At 57.4% G+C, this 22701-nt stretch overlaps 1 protein-coding gene across 5 annotated transcripts in view; it reads right to left on the bottom strand.

Annotated features, from left to right (window-relative positions):
* RIPOR3 (RIPOR family member 3) overlaps positions 1–22701 on the bottom strand; it is an 88924-nt gene that overhangs the window by 14618 nt on the left and 51605 nt on the right. For 2 of the 5 annotated variants that reach the window (XM_027558274.1, XM_027558270.1), the window contains exons 2-8: positions 12808–12926; positions 4860–5006; positions 3224–3302; positions 1460–1483; positions 1101–1154; positions 383–532; positions 163–226 (exon numbers count right to left, since the gene is read on the bottom strand). In XM_027558274.1, the coding sequence (XP_027414075.1) occupies positions 163–226; positions 383–532; positions 1101–1154; positions 1460–1483; positions 3224–3302; positions 4860–5006; positions 12808–12917 (628 nt within the window). In that variant the 5' untranslated portion in view covers positions 12918–12926. The other 3 variants (XM_027558271.1, XM_027558273.1, XM_027558272.1) reach the window with 3 other exon arrangements.

Here is a 22701-nt window from a genome sequence, read left to right as displayed (position 1 = left end):
CGGGACTTGCCCGAGGTCACAAGTCACAGGAGTGGAAACCCGGGCTGGGCCTGGAACCCTGGGGTTCTGACCATCACCCCCCACCCTCAGCACAAGCCCCAGGTCCCGGAGAAGGCCCGAGGCTCCACCTAGACTGCCCCCACCCCAGCCCAGCCCTGTCACCTTTCATCCTGACGCGGAACTCGCCCAGGTGAACCTCCAGGGCCCCCTCGATAAGCCACATGTCCTGCAAAGCCCCACAGGAGGCGGCTCACCGCCTGCCCTGGGATGGACCACGGGGCAGGCACGGACCCTGCCAGACAGAGACCCCCCACCCCCGGGGGCAGAGGCAGAGGCTGCCTCAGAGCCCCGTGAGCCCCCACACCGGCCCTCCGCCACCCACCTCGGCGCATTCCTGCAGGCTGCGGCCCAGCTCCTGCAGGCTCTCCCTGGAGGCGCGGCTGGGCGGGCGCCGGGAGAAGGCCCGCTGCATGCTGGAGGCGCCGTCGCGCAGGCGGCACTGGATGCAGTAGCCCTCATAGAGCTCGTCCACCTGCGGGCGCACGCACCGGGACTGTCTCCCCACCCAGCCCCTCAGGAGGCCACACCCCACGTCGTGCTGGCCCCGCCCCCAGCGCACGTGCGCCCTCGCGGGCAGGGACCGCGTCTGTCCCATGCACTCCGCATCCCCAGCACCTGGCAGCGGCTGGCGCACAGCTCAGGCACGATAAAAACTAGTGAGCGGGATGGGTGGATGCGGTTTTCAGCGGTCAAACAGGGAAGCTGCGTGTGTGATGTTCCGTCCACCCGCGGGGCTCCCAGGGAGCAGAGCGAGTTCATGGAGGGGTTTGCCCACATAAAGCTTGAGGGACTTGCTGTGTGACCTTGAGCCCATCGCGTCCCTCTCCGGGCCTCTACAGCCCCGTCCGTACAACCGGGTGGTTGGACTCATCACTCGGCCCTCTAACCCCATCCCCTGATCCCCACCTCTGGGCTCAGCCCCCACGGTCTCTGCACCCCCTTGGCTTTCTGCAGCCACCTGGCACCCAGAGAGCCTTCCTCCACTGACGGCACAGAGGTCCCCCCCTCAAGCAGAGAGGCGCCCCCGAAACCAGGCTGACCTTGCTGATGTGAAACTCCATCTTCCGAATGTGCCTCTCCACTGAGCGTGTTTGCTTCTCCCAGAAGAAGAGAAGGTGCTTTAAAAGGAGCCTGGGCCACCCCCCACCCCAAGCCCACACCACTCTCCTGCAGGTCCTGACACAGAGCTGGGCTCGAAGTCAGGCCAGCCCCTCACAATCCCTAAGGAAGGCTCATCGCCGAGCCTCAGTTTCCCCATCTGTCAAGTGGGGAGGAAACCCAAGTATTCCTCCCATAGGATGGCCGGGGGATGGAAGACCCACGAAGACATTATTCCCATCCAGCCAAGCCTAGCCGCGGCCCGCCTTGCTTACCCCATGCGGAGAGAAGTTTCCCTCACCTTGTCCAGATCGTAATAGAAAGCCTGTTGGAGGGGGAGGTGTCAGGGCTCCAGCGTTCCTCCAAGACCCGTGAGCCTCCATCCCAGGGGCGCCCGAGCTCAGAGGACAAAAAGCCAGCGGCCGCTCCGTCCTCCAAGGCCTGCAGTCAGCAAGCTGCGGTCCAGGCCGGGCAGGAAGAATGAGCGAACACATGGGCTTTGGGGGAGCCAGCTAAGGCCTGACTCTACGTGCCAGCTGTGTGTCCCAGGCAAGCTTCTCTGCCTCTCTGAGCCTCCATCTCCTTTTGAAAGAGGAGACACCATCGCGCCTACCCCACAGCGTTGTTAGGACGGTGCAAACTCAACGAGAGGGGAACCACTGTGATTTGCTTATTTAAGGGGCGACGTCAGCCACGACCAGAGACTCGGAAGAGGCAGCCGGCAGCACCAGGAGTTCAGATGGAAGGAGCCTGGGCCATCCCCGCCAGGCGCCATGGTACAGCCAGTGAAAAGAATCTATTGTCAGGGTGAGGGGGTCTCTGTGCAAAGGGCCAGAGAGTACATAGCGCAGCTTGGGCCTGCCACATGGTTCCTGCCTCTGGAGCGTGAAAAGCAGCCACAAACAGTGTGCCCACGATGGGTGTGCCTGTGATCACGTAAAAGTTATTTCCAAAACAGGCCCTGCCTTGCCCACGTGGGTTAGGGTCACTGTATCTGAGCCTGGACAAATTTCCACAAAGTTGGCGACCACCAACGAAAAGAAGTAAGACGGGAGAGTTTGCAGGTTGTGACTTCACTTTGTAAGGTGACCCTTACAGATCCCTCTATATATACACAGTCTGCGTACTTGCAGTAAGGTGGCGAGGGAGGAAAATATGGAAAGATAAATACTAGATGATCCTCAAGGGTTAAACAGGATGGGACAGAGAAGATCGGGGAGGGGGGTCAGTCAAGCAATAGGGAAAAGATGGTTGACCACCCCCCAGAGGGGCATCTGCTTTCCTAGGTGTGCATCTGTGACATCGTATATGTGGGATTATGAGATGAAAACCCTATGTAAGAAATTAAGAAATGGGGAAGTTCCCAAGGCTTTGGAAAGAACAGTAACTGTACAGCAATTTCTCAGAGACTGGGAACCCGGCCCCACGTGCTTCATCCCTCTGGGTGGCCCCTTCGCAGCCTCAGTGTACCCACCTATGAAATGGGAGCAGCTAAAACATACAGACCTCTACATAAGCCTCGCCTTCCTCAGAGTTACTTCTAAAAGGGAGAGACAGAGACAGCTGAACAGCCGCAGCTGTTGGAGAGGGAGGTGTGACAAGTGCAGCCAGATAGAGACGAGGGGGCCGAGAGGGACTCCCCAGGACTGGAAAAAACCTGAGTGCTGGAGAGACACAGGTCCCCCGTGGGGGGGTCCTGGAAATGCCAGCAGATAAATGACAAGACAGCCAGTTCCATTTAAATTTCAAATGAACGATGGATAAAGTTTCTTTTTTAGTGTAACTATGTCCTGAAGATGGCAGGGGACATAGTTACACTGAAAAATGATTTGTTATTTATCTGAAAATCAAATTTAACGGGGCATCGTTTTTCTTTTGGTTTGTTTTTGGTATTGGGCTTTTCTGGAGTTTTGTTTTTTGTTTTGGGTCCAAGTGAGGTTCATTCATTAAAAATAAAGCCTACTCTGTCAGCCTCTGCGTTCCCAAGACTGAGGTTCACACCCACGAGGCAGGCAAGGGGGTGAACCCGGGCACTCGGCTGGGAGGGGCTGGGGAGGGGTCTCACCAGCCTGGAATTCCTGCGAGTGTCCTTGTGGCGTCCCGTCAGGTAATCCAGCTCGGCCTGCTGGGCGCACAGATGCTCCCTGAGGGGAGGGCGAGGGAGAGGAGTTTGGGAAGGAGAAGAGGAAGGAACGAAATGGGCAGGGGCGCGGTGCTCCACGGAGGAGGCAGCCACGGCCGGGCCTGGGGAGAAGTGGGGTGCTCAGCAGGCTCAAGGGTCAGAGGGCAGAGCCAGACCCCCCACCGAGAACCCGGCCCCCCGCCCGCTCTGCCTCCGCATCCCACACACTGTGTGCCCTGCACTGTGCCAAGCGGGAATTCCCCAAACAGCCTTGCCAACAGGAGGGAGCTGCTGTTATTATACCCATTTTAGAGATGGGCAAACTGACTCGGAAGCCACCCAGTACAGGGTCCACAAGGCAGGGAAGAGTCTGAACCCAGATCTGAAAACAGGTGATGGCTTCCAGAGGCCAATATCCTCCCCCAAGCCATGGGAGCTGTGGGGGGCAGGGAGAGGGGAGTACACGCCTTCCTCACAGACAAAGGCTGGCTGTCTTGCTGTCTGGATGGCCGGGACCAGAATGGGTCTTAGCAAACCCCTATTTTGGAAAACACAGAAAAAGCCATGGGTCCGAGGGAGACTTTTCACATTGTGTTTTGCAGCCAATGAGACTCTTGAGAGTCCCTTGGACTGCAAGGAGACCAAACCAGCCCATCCTAAAGGAAATCAGCCCTGAATATTCACTGGAAGGACTGATGCTGAGGCTGAAGCTCCAATACTTTGGCCACCTGATGCGAAGAACTGACTCATTTGAAAAGACTCTGAGGCTGGGAAAGACTGAAGGCAGGAGGAAAAGGGGTCGACAGAGATGAGATGGTTGGATGGCATCACCGACTCAATGGACATGAGTTTGAGCAAACTCCAGGAGATGGTGATGGACAGGGAGGCCTGGTGTGCTGCAGGCCCTGGGGTCGCAAAGAGTCAGACACGACTGAGCGGCTGAACTGAACTGAACTCTGCGGCTGGCACTTGATAAGCCTCCAATAAAAATATGGGGAATAAGTGACTGACTCCTCTGTCCCAGCCTCTGCTCAGTCAATCAGTCATTCTCTCCTTCACTCAAGCCCAGCCGCCCTGGCCCTGACCTCTGGCTCCTCTGCAAGCTCCTACCACAGGGCCTTTGCACGTGCTTTCCCTCTGCCCGGGATGTTTGTCCCCCAGAGGCCAGCGTCATGGGTCCTTCTCAGAAACAGCCAGGACATCCTCAGGGAGGCCTCCGGACCACCCTGCGTGCAGGCCCTCCAGGTGCTGCCTCTCCACCACGCCCACTCCTCACTGCCCTCAGGGTGCGTGGAAGTTACGGTGTTGAACACATTACTCCTTTATGGCCATCGGCCCTGCCCGCCGTGGGTGTTCTCCATGGCAACAGGGCCCCTGCCATTATTCCCTCATCCCGGCGCCCAAGGAAGGGGCCGAGCATGTGGCTGCACCCAGGACATGCTTGTTGACTAAACGGATAACCAGGAGCTCACTCTGTGGCCGCGCACAGACAAGACCCACCCCCGACGCCTAGGGAGAGGCAGAGAGGAGCGAGCGGACGAGGCCAAAGGATGCAACGGGCAGCATGCTGCCTCCTTACTTGAGCCCCCTCTTCAGTGCTTCGAAGATCTTCTTCACTTGCTGGGGCTTGGGGTCTGAACAGACGCACCCCTTCCTCAGCGTGCCGTATGTCTTGGAGGATTTCGCAGGCATCCGAGATCTCACTGAGTTCCTGTGGACGGACTTTCTGTGAGAAGGATGGGGGGGATCAGGGTGGGGGTCTGGGCATGGCCCTTCTCGGAGACAAGCCCTTCGGGAATGGTGGCCAGAGCCCCAGGCAGTCAGGAGACCTCGCTGAGTCCTGCCCCCAAGCTGCATGGTCTCAAGAAGGTTGTCAAGACTCCCTGGGACTCAGCTTCCTCATCTGCAAAATGAGCGCTTGAATTTGAAGATGAACCTGATATGAGAAATTAGCCTAGAGTGGGCAATACAATCCAGCAGCCTGAATGCCAATGCTGTCTGTCTGTCTGCGCTCTTCAGCAAGCTCTGTGCAGGCAAAGCAGCATGAAGACCAAACCGTAGTCCAGTGGCGTTCCCAGGCCGGGCACCTGTTGGCTTTGGCGGCCCAGCATCCACCCCCCTCCCTCTGTTAACAGTGCCTCAGTTTTCCTCTGGGGTGTCTCCCCAGCCCTGCTCTTTATTCATGTAGTCTGGCGAGAGCTGGAGTGACAAATCGCCGCACGCATGAACACGCACACACATGCATCCACAGGCATTCTGAGGCATAACGCTTTCCCAAGCCTGGATTAGCCAACACATCCCTCCTCCCGAAAGAGAACTTCTCCCCCTTCCTGGGCTTTCTCGGTGTGCTGAGCAGCAGGCTCCAGCCCCGTGCACTGGGACCCACTCAGGGGACCGCTGAGCAACAAGAGCTGGGAGAGGCTGCCCCTGGAGCAGACCATCCATCGGCTCCACGCGCTCAGGAGAAGGAGGGAGGAGCAACTGGTCTCATCTAAGACTCTGTATCTTGGGAGGTTTCTGTGTCAAAGCAACTTCACTTCTACACTAATACACTACCCGAGCCTCAGTTTTTTTCATCTGTAAAATGGGGAATACAGCAGAACCTGAATCAGAGGGTAATGCTAAGAATTCTCCCAGATACCAAGTCAAAGGTTTGGCAGGGTGGGGTCAGTTAGTAGGTGCTTAATAAATGTCCATTACTGTTAAAGTAATGGTATCCTATCTGTATCCTTCCCTGTAACACAGCCTGGAAGACAGCAGGGGCTCTGTAAATACTGAACTAAGCTGAACAAGGGAAATGCCACATGTCAAGGGCCCTTGGCTGGACCCTGAAGGAAGAGCAGGAACACAGGTACCTCCACCCCCAAGAAGGGTGTTCCAGGTGAGCGGACAGACTGAGCAAGGGTGGAGAGGAGCCGGCGGAGTCGTGTGTGATGGGGGCGGTGGTCCCGCAGGGCGAGGCTTGACTGAAGCAGAGGCGGGAAGATGCTGGGAGGTGCTGCATCTTGGGCCCTACCTGCCTTGGGGACCCCGGGACGGGTGTGGGGAGGAGAGCGTCAGGTCCTAGCAAAGTTCCAGCTTCAAAGACCTTAACAGTGACAACTAAGATTTCCACAGAGCAGAGAAAATGAAGCCCTAGCCCGCAGCTCCTGGGCCGCTGGATTCACCGACACCATCCCCCCGACGGCCCAGGGAGCCGAGTGATAAGACGCAGCAGAAGGGTACACGCTGAGCATCCGCTGTTGCCCGGCGCTTGCTAAAGGCTTTGAATAAATAGTGACGTGCACAGCCACCCTAAGTGGGGCTTTCTCTGAGCCAGGCACCTTGATGGGAGCCAAGGGGCCAGAGGCCTAATCTTGGAGGCTCAAGGTCCTCAGAGAATGGGTTCGGGACTTGGGGTCCGGAGAGCAGGCAGGAGGCCAGCAGGACAGAGCTCCAGCTCCTTCACCAGGCCTGGGAGCAGGCCACTGGGCCACCAATGAGCCGTGGTCCCCGCAAGGGCTGGCAGGGTGCTGGGCTGCCTTTCCAGTCTAGTCAGGACGCTGCCCGCTCCATGGACGGTCACAGAGACCTGCGGTCGACTCAGGAGCGCTGTCCTGCCCCCCTGCTGACGGGGACCAAGCCCCGAGCCCCGTGCTTCCCCAGCGTGGATGCCACATCACAAACCAGCGTGCCAGAGGTTCAGATCCAAGCCTTGCCCAGGCATGCTGAGAACTCCGTCCCAAGGATGGTGTGGGAAAGAAGGATCTGGAACCCCACCCTGGAAACCTCGGGGCCTCGCCAAGCTAGAAACTCATATCATCTCTTGGGACACAGCTCCTGGTCAGCTGCCCATGTCCAAATCCTAACCCCAGAGATCACGGGTACTTAATCTGCTGGAGCCTCAGTTTTGCCATCTGTAAAAGAGGGATGATGAGACGGCACGTCCCACAGAGTTGTCATGAGATAGTCATTCACTCGGGAAATATTTACTGAGCTCCTATTACGCACAGATGCCATTCCAGGAGCCGGGACTAGCACAGTGACCAAAACAGTGACAAAACCTCCACCCTGTGAGCTGCCCTGCCATCTGTAAAATGAGGACCAGAGGAAGGGTTGCTGTGAGAGTGAGTAAATGTAAAGAGATTCAAGCAGCTCCCAGGAAAGAGTAAGTGCTGTATATATGCTGGAGTTAATACGGTGATTTTTTAAAGTGCATACATCATTTATATCATACAGCAACTATTTATTTTCGTTGTTTAGTTGCTAGGTCATGTCTTAGCACGACTTAGCCCAGCGGACTCTTTTGCCTCCAGGCTCCTCTGTCCATGGGATTTCCCAGGCAAGAACACTGGAGTGGGTTGCCATTTCCTGCTGCAGAAGGTCCTTCCGACCCAGGGATGGAACCTGCGTCTCCTGCATTGGCAGGGGATTCTTTATCATTGAGCCACCTGGAAAGCCCACAACAACTATACTCCAATTGAAAAGTTATAATCGGATAGTACCTAGAGCCCAGAAAAAACAAAGGCCGGATAATGAATTTCAATAGGTCGACCAGGGAAGCCTCCTCCATTCAGGCCGTGCTTGACCAGGTAACGTGCATGGAGCCCTGGCATAAGCCTGTCACATCAGTAGCGCTCACCCCTGCACCTGCTGTCGCTGTTATCCACACACTGTACGTCCAGTGACACTTTGCACAGCCCAGGAAGGGGCTCTGTGCCTCGCTCTCCCACCCTCCCGGATGCCCTGTCACCCACCTCTTAGCACACAGCCTCCGCAAAGTTGGTATCTCCAGGCCGGCAGGGACAGGCAGGATTGTAGCCTCAAGAGAAGCAGGTTTCAGACAGGCTAGGGCCCCCGGCGGGAGAAGGCAATAGCAACCCACTCCAGTACGCTTGCCTGGAGAATCCCAGGGACAGAGGAGCCTGTTGGGCTGCCGTCTATGGGGGTCGCGCACAGTCGGACACGACTGACGAGACTTAGCAGCAGCAGCAGGGCCCCCAGCAGGTGGGCAGGGAGGCAGGTGCAGTGGGCACGCCACTAGGAGGTGGGGCTTCAGGAGCCCCGCTCACCTGCCAGCTCCCGGGGCCCCACGGTCCCCAGCGGGTGCGCACCCTGGCCAGCCCCACTTCCATCTACCTGGAGGCTTCCCTGCCCTTGGTCTCCAGCTGTGCCTGAAAGCATGGTCTCCCGGGGAAGCTCTGTGCCCTGTGCGCCTGTCTGAGGTCCCACGGAGCAGGTGTGGCGGCCACTCGGAGCCGGCGTGGTGGCCACTCCAGGGTCAGCAATGCAGCCTCCAGATGGTGAAATCAGGTTGCATGTCTGGCCCAGTGTCACAACCGCCAGGGCAGGGAGCACCCTCCAGGGGCGGATGTTACACTAGGACTCAGTAAATATTAAACACCCTCGGCATGCCAGACAAGCTTCCAGATGGGCACGTGCGACCCACTGGACCCATCCCTCACAGGAGGCTGCCAAGCCGGTCGGTCTGCCCGGGGTCGTTGAGAAACATTGGCGGCCCCGGGTGCATGACAGCCGCAGGTGCGGGATCCGGAGGCGGGCGGGGCTGGCGATGGGGCAGTAAATAATAGTATCGACCGGACGTGTTTCGGGTGAAGACTCAGAGTTCGCTGCAAGCTCACCTTTCCTCCTGTGTCGGTGGTTCAATGCCCGGGATGAGGACAGACACCCACACACCTGCCACGGTCGGGTCTGCTCTGGGGGCTCCCTGGGTGCCAGCACGTGCCTCCTGACATCTCTGAGCTCTAGCCCCCATCTGTCCTTTCTCTAGTCTCCTCTCCTTGGAAATCAAGGGCTGATGCTTAGTTTTCACACTGACATTTCCCAGGCATGTCAGCGGAGGAATTCCCAAGGCGAAGGGGACATCGCAGCAGATCCTGGCTCGGGAGTGTCCCTGCGCCACAGCCTGGGGGAGGGGAGACCTGGCTGAGGAACGGCAGGAAGGGGTTAAGAGCAGCCCTGCCTGTCAATCAGGGCAGAAAGGGGACAGTGTCAAGACCTGGCCTTCTTCTTCACCTCCCCACCTTAGTATATATGCCTTATGTTATAATATATTATTATGTATCAATATTTATTACACATGGCCTGGTTATATTAATAACAGTCCTTCATGCCTTAGTGGAAAATTTCCAGATTACTTCCCCAAGTAAATTCTTTGATTATGCAATTAAAAAGAAAAAATGTCCAGAGTCAAAGGGTGCCAGAGCAGGAATGTGGGCTGGGGACACCTAAGTGGAGCCCGGCTCTCCTGTTGTCCCGTCTAAGGTTATTTTTGCCTGACCCGCCCCCACTGCCGAGCGCCTTGGCGAGCGGCTCTGTTTCAGCCTGGTTGGATTACCTGGGCCATTAAGCCAGAAGGTGAGGCCTGAAACCCAATCCCCAGAACCAAGGGTCCGGACCCCTGGGCGCGGGACAGGGACAGGAAGTTAAAAATAGACCTGCTGCTTCCTGCGGTTGCGGGCAGCGTCTCCCCCACCCCTGGCGAGGGGACTGCAGAGGGTGAGGCCCGATGGCGGCCACTCAGGAACCTCAGACCTCATCCAGGGTACATCTCCTCTAGAACTCCCTGTGGGGTTGAGAGGGGTTGGACGAGGACCCCCAGGAGGGGCCCGGGACATTTACAGCCACCGAGGCCATCTGTCTCAGACTGGGATACAGACTCTGCAGGCATCTGGTCAAGACAGCCTTGCTGATGACCACTGAGCTCTAGGGTCAACAGGTCAGATCTGCTCAGTTCTCTTTCTGCCCAGAGACCCCAGGAATCCAGGAGAGGCCAGCAAGAGCCTGGGGATCCCCCTTGGCACACTCTTTGTGCAGAGCTCCCAGTGGGGACATTTGCCATGTATACAGGGAGTCCGGAGGCCCCCAGAAGCCTCGCAGGAGGAGAGCTGCCGGCAGGACGGGAGGCAGAATCGGTGATGAGGCAGGGCAAGAGAAAGCGCAGGACCCTTTGGTCAACACTTGCTAAGGATTTTGGGATTGTGACAGCAGAGTGTGGACTGTGAGCACGGGCAGGGTCCACAGACCCCTCCCTGCCGCAGAGCCCAGGGACAGAGCCCGAAGTTCTTCCGTAGAAGTCAGAGGAAGGCGCCCTCCCAGAGGCCCAGCCGCACTCTCGGCTCCACGCACATTCAGCCAGGGCAGGTCCCACGGGCGGGAGGCCCCTGGGGACAGGCACAGCTGTCCTTGGCAGCCCTGTACAGACCCGATGGGGTGGGGGCCCGGTGAAGCCCAAGAAGACGCAGCTCAGAAATGACTGGATGCAGAAACAACGTCGTTCCCTGGCCAGTTTGGACGTAGCCCCTCTCCGCAGCATTTACGGAGCGCCCACTGTGCACCTCCCTCATCGCCCCAGCCCCTCTCCACAGCATTTATGGAGCGCCCACTGTGTGCCTCCCTCATCGCCCCAGCCCCTCTCTGCAGCATTTACGGAGCGCCCACTGTGTGCTTTCCTCATCATCCCTAGACCCTCTCTGCAGCATTTACGGAGCGCCCACTGTGTGCCTCCCTCATCGCCCCAGCCCCTCTCTGCAGCATTTATGGAGTGCCCACTGTGTGCCTTCCTCATAGGGGCACCCACATGGTCCCTCCTCAGAGGCTTAGTATCAGGGGTGCTGGTGCTAACTCTGAGGCTTTGGCCAAATTTCTCCCCATCTCGGGGCCTCAGTTTCCTCTGTGCCAGCCTGTCCGTGGCTCCCCTCATGCTGTGCATGTCCCAAGAGCCCCCATCGGGTCCTCTCCCTTCCTGAGCACTCTCTCCCCGGCCGGCCGCACTTTCTGCCCCTCAAAGCTCATTCCCACCCCAGGGCCTTTGCACTGCTGTCCCGCTGCCTGGAAGGCCTCCCCACCCTCACGCCCTCTCTGCAGTACTCGACTCCTCTCCCCTCCAGCTTCACTGAACTGGGTCCCTCCTCCCTGTAGCCCCTGTTGCCTGCTTGCCTGCCCTGCTCTAACTCCGTCATGACGCCTGCCTCCAGCTGCACCCAACCCAAGTGTCATTGGCTTAGAGGGTGCAGCCTGGAACAGGGCCTGACCAGAGTCGGTGTCCAGAAATACGTAGGGAATGAATTACAGGTTCCTTAGGGTTTCACCAGACCTCGGCTGGTAAAAGAATCTGCCTGCAATGTAGGAGACCCCAGTGTGATTCCTGGGTCGGGAAGATCCTCTGGAGAAGGGAATGGCTACCCGCTCCAGCTTTCTGGCCTGGAGAATTCCACGGACAGAGGAGTCGGGCGGGCTACAGTCCACGGGGTCGCAAAGAGTCGGACACTAACTGAACAGCTTTCCCAAGGGTGCTTCCAGGATTTCAAAGCTGGCGCACCTCGGAACTGAGGAGCTGAGCGGGGTGAGGGAGATGGGAGGGCCTGAATGAGGGGCCCAGCCTCATGGCGGCAGGGGCCCCCTTCCCCACCCCAGGATACGGCAGTGAAGCTCAGGCCCCTGAGACTCAGCAGGACCGGGCCAGGTGAAGGAGGGTGGGGAGAGTTCTGGGTGGAGGTGGGCGTGGGGCTGAACAAAGGCCCGGAGCAGGCAGAGACACCAGTGGGGGCTCACAGTGCAGCAGCCGGCCAGGCCTGGGGGGCAGGACTGGACTCTGAGTGGGACGGGAGCCCATGGAGGGTCTCAGGAGGGGAGTGCCGTGGTGAGCTCAGGTCGCTGACGGGGTCACCGGCCCACCAGGCCCTGCGCCCTGCTCAGCTGCTGTCACAGTCGCTTGGCCGGCAGCTGGCGGGCCCCTCAGGATGCCAGGGCCGGCAGGGCCGTGGCCCCAGGAGCGGGAACGCAGCTTGCTCCCGGGCACTCCCTGAGGTTAGAGGAGACATCACGGAGCCGTCGTGAACCCAGTTCCGGGCGTGAGTGCCGACCAGGTCTGTCTCTGCAGAGGCCGCTCCGCCTCCCTGGAAACCTCCCACAAGCCCCTACTGTGTGCCAGCATGCCCCAGCAGTCACCACATGTCGCCTCCCTGTACCCACATGGCAAGCCCGCGAGGGAAGGACACTGGGCCTCCCCACTGGGCACATGAGGGAAGCCAGGCTCAGGGAGGTGAAGTCACTTGCCCCAGGTCACAGGTGGCCCTATTTCCTGTTCCATCAACCAGGAAGGACATTCTATCCCAATCCCACCTCCAGGAGACTAAGTTCCAACTCTGAATCTGTCTTGCTGTGTGGCCTTGGGTAAGTGGCTCCACCTCTCTGAGCCTCAGTTTTCTGATCTGCCAAGTGGGCCTGATAAACTCAGGCAGATCAGCTTACAGGATCAACAGCCAGGAATATGTGAGATGACACCTGTTTGGATCCGAAGCAAATTAGAGGTCTCTCCTAGCACTGAGTCTCATGCACGCGCGCATACACACACACACACACACACACACACACACACACACACACACACACTGCCCTGGGCTGCGGGGCTGGCAGGAGTGAGAGCCTCAGGGCCACCGGCAGCAGAGAAGAACGCCCTCACCACCCTCCTCCCCAGTCCTTGGCCTTCAGACAAGCCTCCCCCACGCGGCGTGGGCAGAACTTACGCGATCCTCCGGCTCTGGGCGCTGCTGAAGCCCGCGAAGGAGGCGCTCCGGCCCATGACCCCCACAGTCCCCGTGTCCCCGGAGGACAGGAACCGCAGCCTCACCGACATGGTGGTCACCTGCGGGGAGAGGGCGGGACAGTCAGCCTCGCAGTGGCACCTGGCAAGTGCTGACTGCAGGCCGACCACCCTCCACCGGGGCGCCCAACGGACCGGGGGGACGGCCATGCTGTGCCCAGCTCACAGATGAGGACACTGAGGCTCGGTGAGGTTGCGGGAGCAGGAGCAAGATGGGAACCGGGTCTCTCTCTGCACTCTGCGCTTGGGTTCTCAGCACCTATGCAACGCTGAGTCCTCGTGCAGGGAGGTCCAGCAAGTCCTGAGCCAGCTCTTCTCACCGCCCCTCTGCCAGGAATCCCGACCCCTCCACAAACTCATATAGAGCATCTCCTGTGAGCCAGACACCGAGCAAGATGGGCCAAGCCCTCGCCCTCTGGGGCTCCTGGTCCAGCTGGAGGCTAAGAGCCACCAGGGACAGGAGGGTGTCCCTAGCAGAGTGATGGGGGTACCAGACCCACCCATGGAAAAGGCAACCAAGAGCTGAGAAGGCAAGGCTGAGGAGGGAAGAAGGACAAAGGGAGGGGGGGAAGGGCATCTGAGGCAGGGGAACAGCACAGGCAAAGGCCTGGAGGCGCAGAGGACCAGGTACAACCCAGGGACGGGCAGCTCAGTGGGTGGGGGTGTGGCCCCAGGTGAGGCTGGAGAGGCCAGCAGAGCACAGGCCAGGGGGGCCTCAGCGGCCCCAGGGAGGGCTCTAGCCTTGCAGTTGGCTGAGGGTAGCTGGGAGCCATGTGAGGTTTTGACCAGGAGGTGACGAAGCCCAGTTCACAGGATGCCGGGCCACTGGCATCGGAGGCTCCCAGAAGCTCCTGGTCCACTGTCTCATCTCTGACCCAGCTGCAGCGAGGCCGGCCTAGAACCCTGACTGTCTTTTCCTTTTTCCAAACCATCTTGAGACTGGAAAAAAAATGCCACTACATCCCTTGGGAATAACGCCAACTGTCTTCCAGCAATCGGAAAGTTCTCCTGCATATCTAACCTAAATCTCTGCTGCTACAGTTTCATACCTCACTCCTCGATCAGGGTGGAGTCAGTGCTAGGATTTCAGAGACCCCACTGGCCTGCGGGGGGGTCTGCCCCACCATGTCATCTCCTTCCTGCTCCCCCTCGGTGAGGCCCCTGCTTCCCACAGTCCCCCAACCCAGAGGCTGAGTCCAGACTCCACGCCTCTGCCCACCCTGGGGCCTCTGGCTGGAATAACAGTCTCCTTGGGGCCACGTCTGTCCAGTGTCTAGCCCTGCACTTTGTTTGTAGCCCCTGACAGAGGCTCCAGAGCCCTCACTCTGAACCCCCTGGAAGATCAGTGTAGCCCCACAATCTTCCTCCTCCTCCAACACCCCTCACACCCCTCAGCCCCACACCCACTGTGCTTAGGTGAGCGCTGGAAACCAAAAAGCCAGACCTGGGCTCAAATCCCAGCTGCAGCTGGGCCACTCCCTGGCTCTGGGCCTCAGTGATCACATCTGTAAAATGGGAATTCAGGAAAGGATCAAGGAGACAACGGACTGAACAGCACATAATGTGAAGTAGACACCGGAAAGAGCTGGTTGCTTGTGCGGCGGTCAGCTGACTGAGACCCCAGCCTGGAGACCCTGATGCTGGGCAGGTGAGCCAAGGAACAACCCCTGGCCCTGACGGGGGAAGCAGCGACGGTTTGCTGAGCACCCACTGCATGGCGAGCCCCAGTGCCCGGGGCTGTCCCACCCTATAGACCCATGACCTGCAGCCAGGTGTACGGACGGGGAGGTGGATGCAATCTGGAGGCGGAGGCAATTTATTGAGTGCTCATAAGTGCACTGAAGTGCCTAAGTGAATTATCTTATTAGCTCCACACAACCCCCTTTGCATAGGAGCTACCTAGCTCAGTAGATGAGGAAACTGAGGCTCAGAAAGACAACAAGGGAGCCCAGGGACCCAGCTAGGAAGCAGCAGAGCCAGGCTGAGGACCCAAGAGTTCTCAGACACGGACGCGGATGCCAGCGCCTCTCAGGCACGCGGTCAGGCATCCCCTACTCTGGGGGCTCACCCCAGCCCCACGGGGGGACCCCCGTGACCCCCACAGTCCCTACCTGGACTGCACGGCTGCCAGCCTGGACCAGCTCACAAGAGTCGAAGGTTAAATTGTCAAGAATGTTGGTAGCTTGAAATCAGCCGCGATAGAATTAAGTGCAGCGTGGAACTGGGCAAGTGCTACAAATTAGGTTTTGAGGGTTTTTTTTTCCCCTTGCTAGTTGTTAAACTTTTATCTTCACGCCGCTGCCCCCACCCCTATCAGCACAGGCTCTGGGTGGCACTGGAACCTCCTCAAACTGCCAAACACCCCCTCCCTCCACCTCAACCAAGCTGGGTGAGGGAACAGGAGGGAGCAGGCAAGGGGACCCCCAAGGTCAGCAGCTGGGGCATGCCCACCCTGAGGGTTGGGACCGGAACGCCTTCCTGCCACCCTTCCCTTCCGCCTCCCACCACCCTCCCTCCCTGGCCTTCTGGGGCCTTCCTCCAGCCTCACTCTAGTCCTCCGCTTCAGGATAAAAGAGAAAGACAATTGCTCAACCGCTCAACAGTTCCTCTGCATGCAGTTCGCTAGAACAAACCCACCATCTTCCTGCCCAGAGCTAGGAAAGGAGGGCCAAGGAGGAGGAGATCTAAGGTTCGGTGCAGACGCACACGAGGTATCAGCCCCTGACTGTGGACTAACAGTTCACGGCAGGGCCGTGAGGGCCAATGACCCCACTTTTCGTATGAGGAAAGAGGCTCTAAGAGGTGAAGAGGCTGGCTCAGATTTCTGTGTTTTCCATGTGAGGACAGAGGATGAGATGGTTGGATGGCATCACCGACTCAATGGACATGAGTTTGAGCAAGCTCCGGAAGATGGTGATGGACAGGGGAGCCTGGCGTGCTGCAGTCCACGGGGTCGAAAGAGTCGGACACGACTGAGTGACTGAACAACGATTTGAGGTCTGGCTGCTACGTGGGGGCTGATCCCCTGACTGATACCTCCGCCCTCTGCCTCCAGCCCAGATGCCACCTGCCCCAGGAAGCCTTCCTGGACCTCCCCTAGTCCCCAACTCCAATTACGGTGAACTGTGAAAGGTGAGTTTTTTTGTCTCCTCCACTAGACAGTTGCCAGCAAGCAGGGCCAGGGATGTTCTCTGGGGCCTGGAGGATTCATGGCACATCTTTCTGGGACCAGAGGCCACGTGCTTCCCCGACTTCACCGGGCTGTGCAGCTCAAGATGGAGGCCATGGAAGAACAGGATAAAGATAAGAACTTCGACTGTGTGCTGGACTCCAGGGAGTGGGGGACAAGCGTCTGCTGTCAGGGCCAGATAGTGAAAGTTCTTGGCTCTGCAGGCAGGCCTTGTAGTCTTTGTCACAGCTACGCAGCTCTATCGTTTTAGAAAAAAGCAGTCACCGACAATATGCAAATAAATGAGCCTGGCTAAATTCCGCCTAAACTTTACTTACAAATGCAGCAGCTTTTGACAGATGACCCCTGGCCAGCTCTGTGCCTGCTACCTGCTCCAAAAGCTTAAAATCTCATTTCACTCTTTCATTGCTATAGGAGTCAAGTATCATTATTATCGTTCCCATTTTGCATATAAAGAAACCGAGGAAAAATAAGTCATCCAAGGTCACACAGGGCGGAACCTTTAGAGCTGGGTTGAACGTGAACCTGACAGGCTTCAAAGCCTGGCTACTTCATGCTAGGCTGCACCTGCTTCTATGGGGTCTGCGCTGACATAACACAACCACCCCCCACACCCAACATGAGCCTGAAGCGGGGACCGGGGGCCCAGAAGGGAAGCAAGCTCATGATCGAGACCTGCCAGGCTAGAATGCGGCACTGGAGGTGGCTGAGAAACCCAGCGCCATCCCCGATAGGCTTCAGGGGGATGTGGAGCCCAGGTCCCTTCGGACCAGCGCCTGGTCTCAGCAGCGCCCCCTCCTGACCGGCCCCTGGTAGGGCCGATCCTTGGTCGCGGACCCTTGGGATCGCACCTAGCGGACTGCAGGACCGCCCCCATCTGGTGGACTGGCCGTGAGCTGGCCGAGCTGAGACCCCTGGGTTCCCAGGAGCCCCCAGTGGGCTCCCGACGGGCCCCAACGGATGTCTGTCACCTTTAACCAAGGGTCATCCTCGTAACGATGCTCCACGGTCGACACAACAGCAGAACTGACCCCAGGCACCCTGGAGCCCCCTCTCTTCCCCGCAAGACCGTCCCCCTCCTCCGCCCTCTTCCCCCGCCAGCGTGATCCTTTAGCGGCTGGGCTGTGGGCAGGTCGGCTGCCGCTGGCACTCTGCAGGGCTTGAGAAACTGGCCAGGGATCTCGTGGGGGCCCCTGGGCAGAGGAGAGAGACACAGAAGTCATGCAGACACCAAACCTCCGTTGGCAGACAGGACGTGTCCCTCGCTGCCTCTCTGCCGCCCGGGCGCCAGAGGCTTGGGGAGCGCGGGGCCGGCGGGGCGGCTGAAGGGGCTCCTCACCCAGCAGCAGCTCCCCAGACACTGAAGGGACCGTCCTGGGCCTTCCCCGCCAGGTGCAGCCGGGGGGCCGGCCCCTGCCCCCGCTAAATCTGTCCCGTTCAGTGCTGCCCAAAGCTGCCCGCCGGCCGCGGGAACCTGCAATTTCACCTCATTTGGAGGTGATGCTTCTAAATTTAACGGCGTGGGCTCTCTGGGCTGGGCAGCGTTTATGCCTGTGTCCCTCACTTAGGGCTCTTTTAGATCCACTCAAATGCCAGCCAGGGATTAGTTTGCTTATAGGAGTTTCCAAAATAGCCCTTGGTTTAGCAGGAAAGGAAATGGCAAAATAGCCCAGGATGAGGGGTGTGAGTTTATACCAAAGAGGGAAGGGCTGCCTGGGAACCAGACCGTCTGTGCCAGACACAGTCCAGCTCCCTCGTCTTCTCGATGGCCAGACCCAGCCCAGAGGGGTCAGACGACCTGCCCAGATCACCCTCAGGGGAATGGAGGGGCGAGAAGAGCCAAAACTCCCCCTCCCTGCCCAAACCCACCCCCAACTTCGCGCCTCCCCCCACCCCGTAAAGTCCAGTTGCTGACCCCTGCCCAGGATCGGAGCCGCCAACTCGGGCTCCCCCAGTCTCCGCTGAGCCCCTCCCAAGCCAGGTTGCCTGGGACTGGGGAGACGTGGCCAGGGAAACAGGAGAAGGTGGTTCCAGCTGCACGCGATCTTGAACAAGTTCGCTGCCCTCTAAACCTCTGTCTCACGGTCTGTAAACAGGGAGGACTGGGCTAGAACGCAGGCACACTCTGGGCCAATGAGGGACGCACCGCGGCCCGGGCCTCTCCACTGAAGGGTTATCTCAGTCTTCAGTCCCCTTTTCATCCCGGCTCCCTGACTCCCTGATACTTGTCACCCTTCCCGTTCAACAGAGCACAGAGCTGGCCCCGGGACAGAGCCAGGGGCAGCAGAGGAGGAGCTGGAATGCAGTCAGTTGTTTTGTTTTTGCTGAATTTCATTTAAGGTAACCGTCCATTTAGAGCCGACGTCTTCTGTATGATTTAAAGTGGGTTTTTTTTTTTTAATGCTGTGTTTAAATGAAGAGAGTATGGACTTGAAGGACACCTGGTTTAAAGACAACAAGTAGAAACCCCCCTGCCCAGCAGGTCACATTCCTGAGTCCCCACCAGCTCTCAAGGGCCATCGTGGAAGGGGCACCCGGAGCCAGGAGGGGACACCCTGGGTGTGTCTCTGCAGACAGACAGCCTCACGGGGACAGATCAGCTGACAATTCCGGCTTCTGCTGTAAGACAAGAGCAAGTAGCTCTTGGGGAGCCCAGCTGGACCTCATAGTTCACTGTCCCACAGCTGCAGGGCAAACAGAAACTTCCTGACGGTTCACGACCAGACGCTGGTGTCAGGATCCCTGCTGCAAGAGGGCCCCTTGCCACCGTGTATCACGTGGTCCATGCCCTCCTGTGTCCTTCCTGCCCAGGGCAGGCCTGGAGGAGTTCCTGTCCTGCTCCAACTCCAGCCTGTAGCCTGTCAAGGACTCATCACAGGACAGAGCAGGCAGGCCCTCTCATTGGACTTCACAGCACACCCGTGCCCATTTCACAGATGGGAACACTGGGGTACGGCTACAAATGGCCAAGTGCAAGACCCAGGGTCAATAACCCATTTGTGTGGCTGTTAGGAATATGATTTTGAGGAAGAATGACATGAGAAATTTTAAAAATAAGATGTAAGTAAATTTTCCTAAAGGCAATCAACCCTGAATATTCATTGGAAGGACTGAAGCTAAAACTCTAATACTTTGGCCGCCTGAATTGAAGAGCCAACTCATTGGAAAAGACCCTGATGCTGGGGAAGATTGAAGGCAAGAGGAGAAGGGGGCATCAGAGGACAAGACGGTTGAAAGGCATCATTGACTCAATGGACATGAGTTTGAGCAAACTCTGGGGGATAGTGGAGGACAGAGGAGCCTGGCGTGCTGCAGTCCATGGGGTTGCAAAGAGTTGGACTCGACTGAAGCTATTGAACAAAAAAATCAGAGCAAGATGTAAACTATATATAGCACGTTTTACTTGTGAAACAATGAAGTGAAGTGAAGTCACTCAGTCGTGTCCAACTCTTTGTGACCCCATGGGCTGTAGCCTACCACGCTCCTCTGTCTATGGGATTTTCCAGGCAAGAGCACTGGAGTGGGTTGCCATTTCCTTAACGTAATTGGAAAAAAGTATTAATTTGAAGAAAATCAAGAGGTTGATTAAGCTGCCCTTGGTCAGGCAGTAATCAAGCGGCCAAGCTGACTGTATGTCCGCCAACCTAGAGAACCCTGCTTTTCAGGGTGAATCTGGGGTCTAAGCAGAGACTTCCCTCTTTAAAAAACAATTTTTTTTCCAAAGGTCCACAGATATCATCTACATGCCCAGCTAACTCCACTGGGGTTTTACGAGGCAAAGATGATTCATGAATTTCTGTGAAATATTCAGAGGGTGTTTTAATTTAAATGGGCCCCGATCACCACTGACACACTCCATCGGCAGGTCAACCAGGGGTCTTCCGGAAGAGCCAGCAAGTCTTAGCGGAAGCAGCCTCCTGAGGTCCGTGGAGGGGAGTGTGTGTGGCTGCGGAGGTGCGCAGGGCAGGGGGCTCGGGTACCCAGGGAGGTAGGGGTGATGAAGCTGGGCCTCTGGGAACATCACCACCACCCTGGTCCGCTTAGGACCAGGAATAAACATGGCGCCAGGCAAAAGGAACGGGGCATCTCGCCACAGCACCCGTCTGAGCTGGGTACTGTGACCACCCCCATTTTGCAGAAACTGAGGCTGGTAGAACGGAAATGGCCTGAACTAACACGTGGCAGCGGTAGGTCTTCAATAGTTCACCTTCAGGCACTTCCCTGGTGGTCCAGTGGCTAAGACTCCATGTTTCCAATCCCGGAGCGAGGGTTCAATCCCTGGTCAGGGAACTAAGATCCTACATGCCCCTTGGCACGACCAAATTAAAAAAAAAAATTCACTGTAAAATGCTTGCAGGTGGGTGGGCACGGCCCAGCTGTGCGTAGACCTAACCCTCATCCTAGGGGTGAATAGGTATCCCCTGGGTGTCAGGTGCTAATTAGGGTACCATCCGGAAGCAGCCATGGGAGGGTCTCTAGCTCAGCACGGCTGCCATCTGGGGCAGGCTCATCTTCACCATGAGCATTGTCCTCTGTATTTACAGTATCCCACACACACACACCAGGAGCTCTCCACCCTCCGGTTGCGATAACCAAGATTGTCTGCAGGCACTGCACTGTTCCTTGGGGCGAGTGGGGGGCAGAATGGTGACCATGGTGCCTGAGGGGAACAGCCAGGGTAGAGGCTGCCGGCCAGATCTGCACGGCGAGGCCGGGATTGGCGTGCTGGGGGTCAGGAATGAGTTCTCACGGGCGAGAGGAGTGGTGGAGGAGATGCAGTGTTCTGTGGGCGACACGTGTTGTTCAGGCTTCTTCTCCTGACCTGAAAAGGGAGGGGGACGCAGGGGGTCCTTGCATCCTGACGTCTTCAGGGGCCCTGGGCCTACGGCCCCCACTGGGCCTGGGCCACCGCCACCCTTCACACTCACATGCACACGTGTACACACACCCGGGCATGGATGAGAACCTCCTCGGGGGTGCTGGCTGTGGTATCCGAGCTCTGCAGGAGGTCTCCCTTCACTGTAAACCCCCACCTGGAGCCAGGAGAGACCCAGAGGCTACACAGCTTTTTAATCCCGAGGAACCTGACTGCTGACGAACGCACAGCCTGGTCTGGGCAGCCCAACCCAGGCCAGGTTTGGATTCAAAGCCAGGTGGGCAGAGCTCTGACGGCCTCATGGGCCAACCACTCTGCCCTGGATGAAACCGACCGGAATTCTTGGTATCCTGGAGACACAGAGCATCCCCTCACCAGACAGCCGGACATCAGCGCCCAGGAGTCTCTCTCCAAACCAGCCCAAAGGTCTGGGAAAGAATTCTGTTCCTGGCTGCGGTCTGTGAAGAACATTTAGGGCCAATTTCTCCACCAGGGATGGGGTCACAGGGCAGAGGCTCCACAAAAATGAGAGGATTATTTTTACAATCAGAAGACTGAAAATGAACTTTCAGGTCAAAGGGAATGCTTTACTATAAAATTATAAAATTACATTACTTACTAATAGGATGTATTTTATCACATAATACATTCCTCTTTATACCAGTCGTAAAATACTGTACTATTTAATATTTTTTGCGGTGGGGGTGGGGGGGGGATGAAAGCCTCCACGTGGCTGTGTCCTTGGCCCCCTCCTAGTCCCTACTCCAATCTGTCAGCCTGCAGACCAACCCTTCCTCCTCCAGCCCAGGGCCCCCTCTCCAGCTCCCTCCCACCAAGCCTTTATTATGCAAATCGGATTCATCCTTCCTGCTAAGTTTTATCTCCCTCCTCCCTCCTCCCAGTTCCTCTAGGCCTGGACCCCCAAGATGCAAGAGCTAAGACAGCCACATCAGACCTTGCACTTGACCCAAATCAGCTCATTTGAAAGCGTGTCGGACTCTCTTGCGACTCCATGGACTGTCCCATGGAGGTCCATGGGATTCTCCAGGCAAGAATATCGGAATGGGTTGCCACGCACTCCTCCAGGGATCTTCCCGACCTAGGGGTCAAACCCGAGTTTCCTGTGTCTTCTGCATTGATGGGTGGATGCTTTACCACTGAGCCACCTGGGAATTTCAGCAAAACCTGGAGGTGGGTGTTTCATCTCATCTGATTCTGGCTTTTGAGTTTGAGGAAGGCAAGCACAGGCTTCCAGCCTTCTCTCAACCGAGGTCTTACCTGCCAGGTCTCTAAAATGGGCTGGTGTGCCCTTCGACAGAAGTCACGCATGGACCTGATTCCTAGTGAGAACACGTGTATTTCCATTCGTGCCTTGTCCTTAGAGTCTCTTCTTCTGGGACTCACAGATTCATCCTCCCTTGCACAGTTATCTAGCTTGATCTCCTTGATTTCCAGGGGCTGTTTATAAATCCTGGATGGTGATCTTTTCTTGATTTTCTTCCAGCCCCTCACTTACTTTCTACGTAACGGGGTGTGCGTGCATGTGTGTGCGTGTGTAACAGAAGCTTCAAATATTTATGTGACTGGCTCTGTGAACATTCCTTCTGTGTTTCCGAGTTAAGAACCTACTTTTCCACCTCTGAAATTGTTTCAGAACTGTTGACCACCGAAGTCTAGGTCCCTGGGAGAGAGTTTTGTCTTCCTGGCAGCCAGGCTGGAAGACCCCCGGGGCATCTCTTTCCTCCTTCTTG

Source organism: Bos indicus x Bos taurus, chromosome 13 (genome assembly GCF_003369695.1).
Source record: "Bos indicus x Bos taurus breed Angus x Brahman F1 hybrid chromosome 13, Bos_hybrid_MaternalHap_v2.0, whole genome shotgun sequence".
Lineage (NCBI taxonomy): Eukaryota > Metazoa > Chordata > Mammalia > Artiodactyla > Bovidae > Bos > Bos indicus x Bos taurus.
Note: the sequence above shows the minus strand (reverse complement) of the source record. Positions and strands in the feature narration are given on the sequence as shown.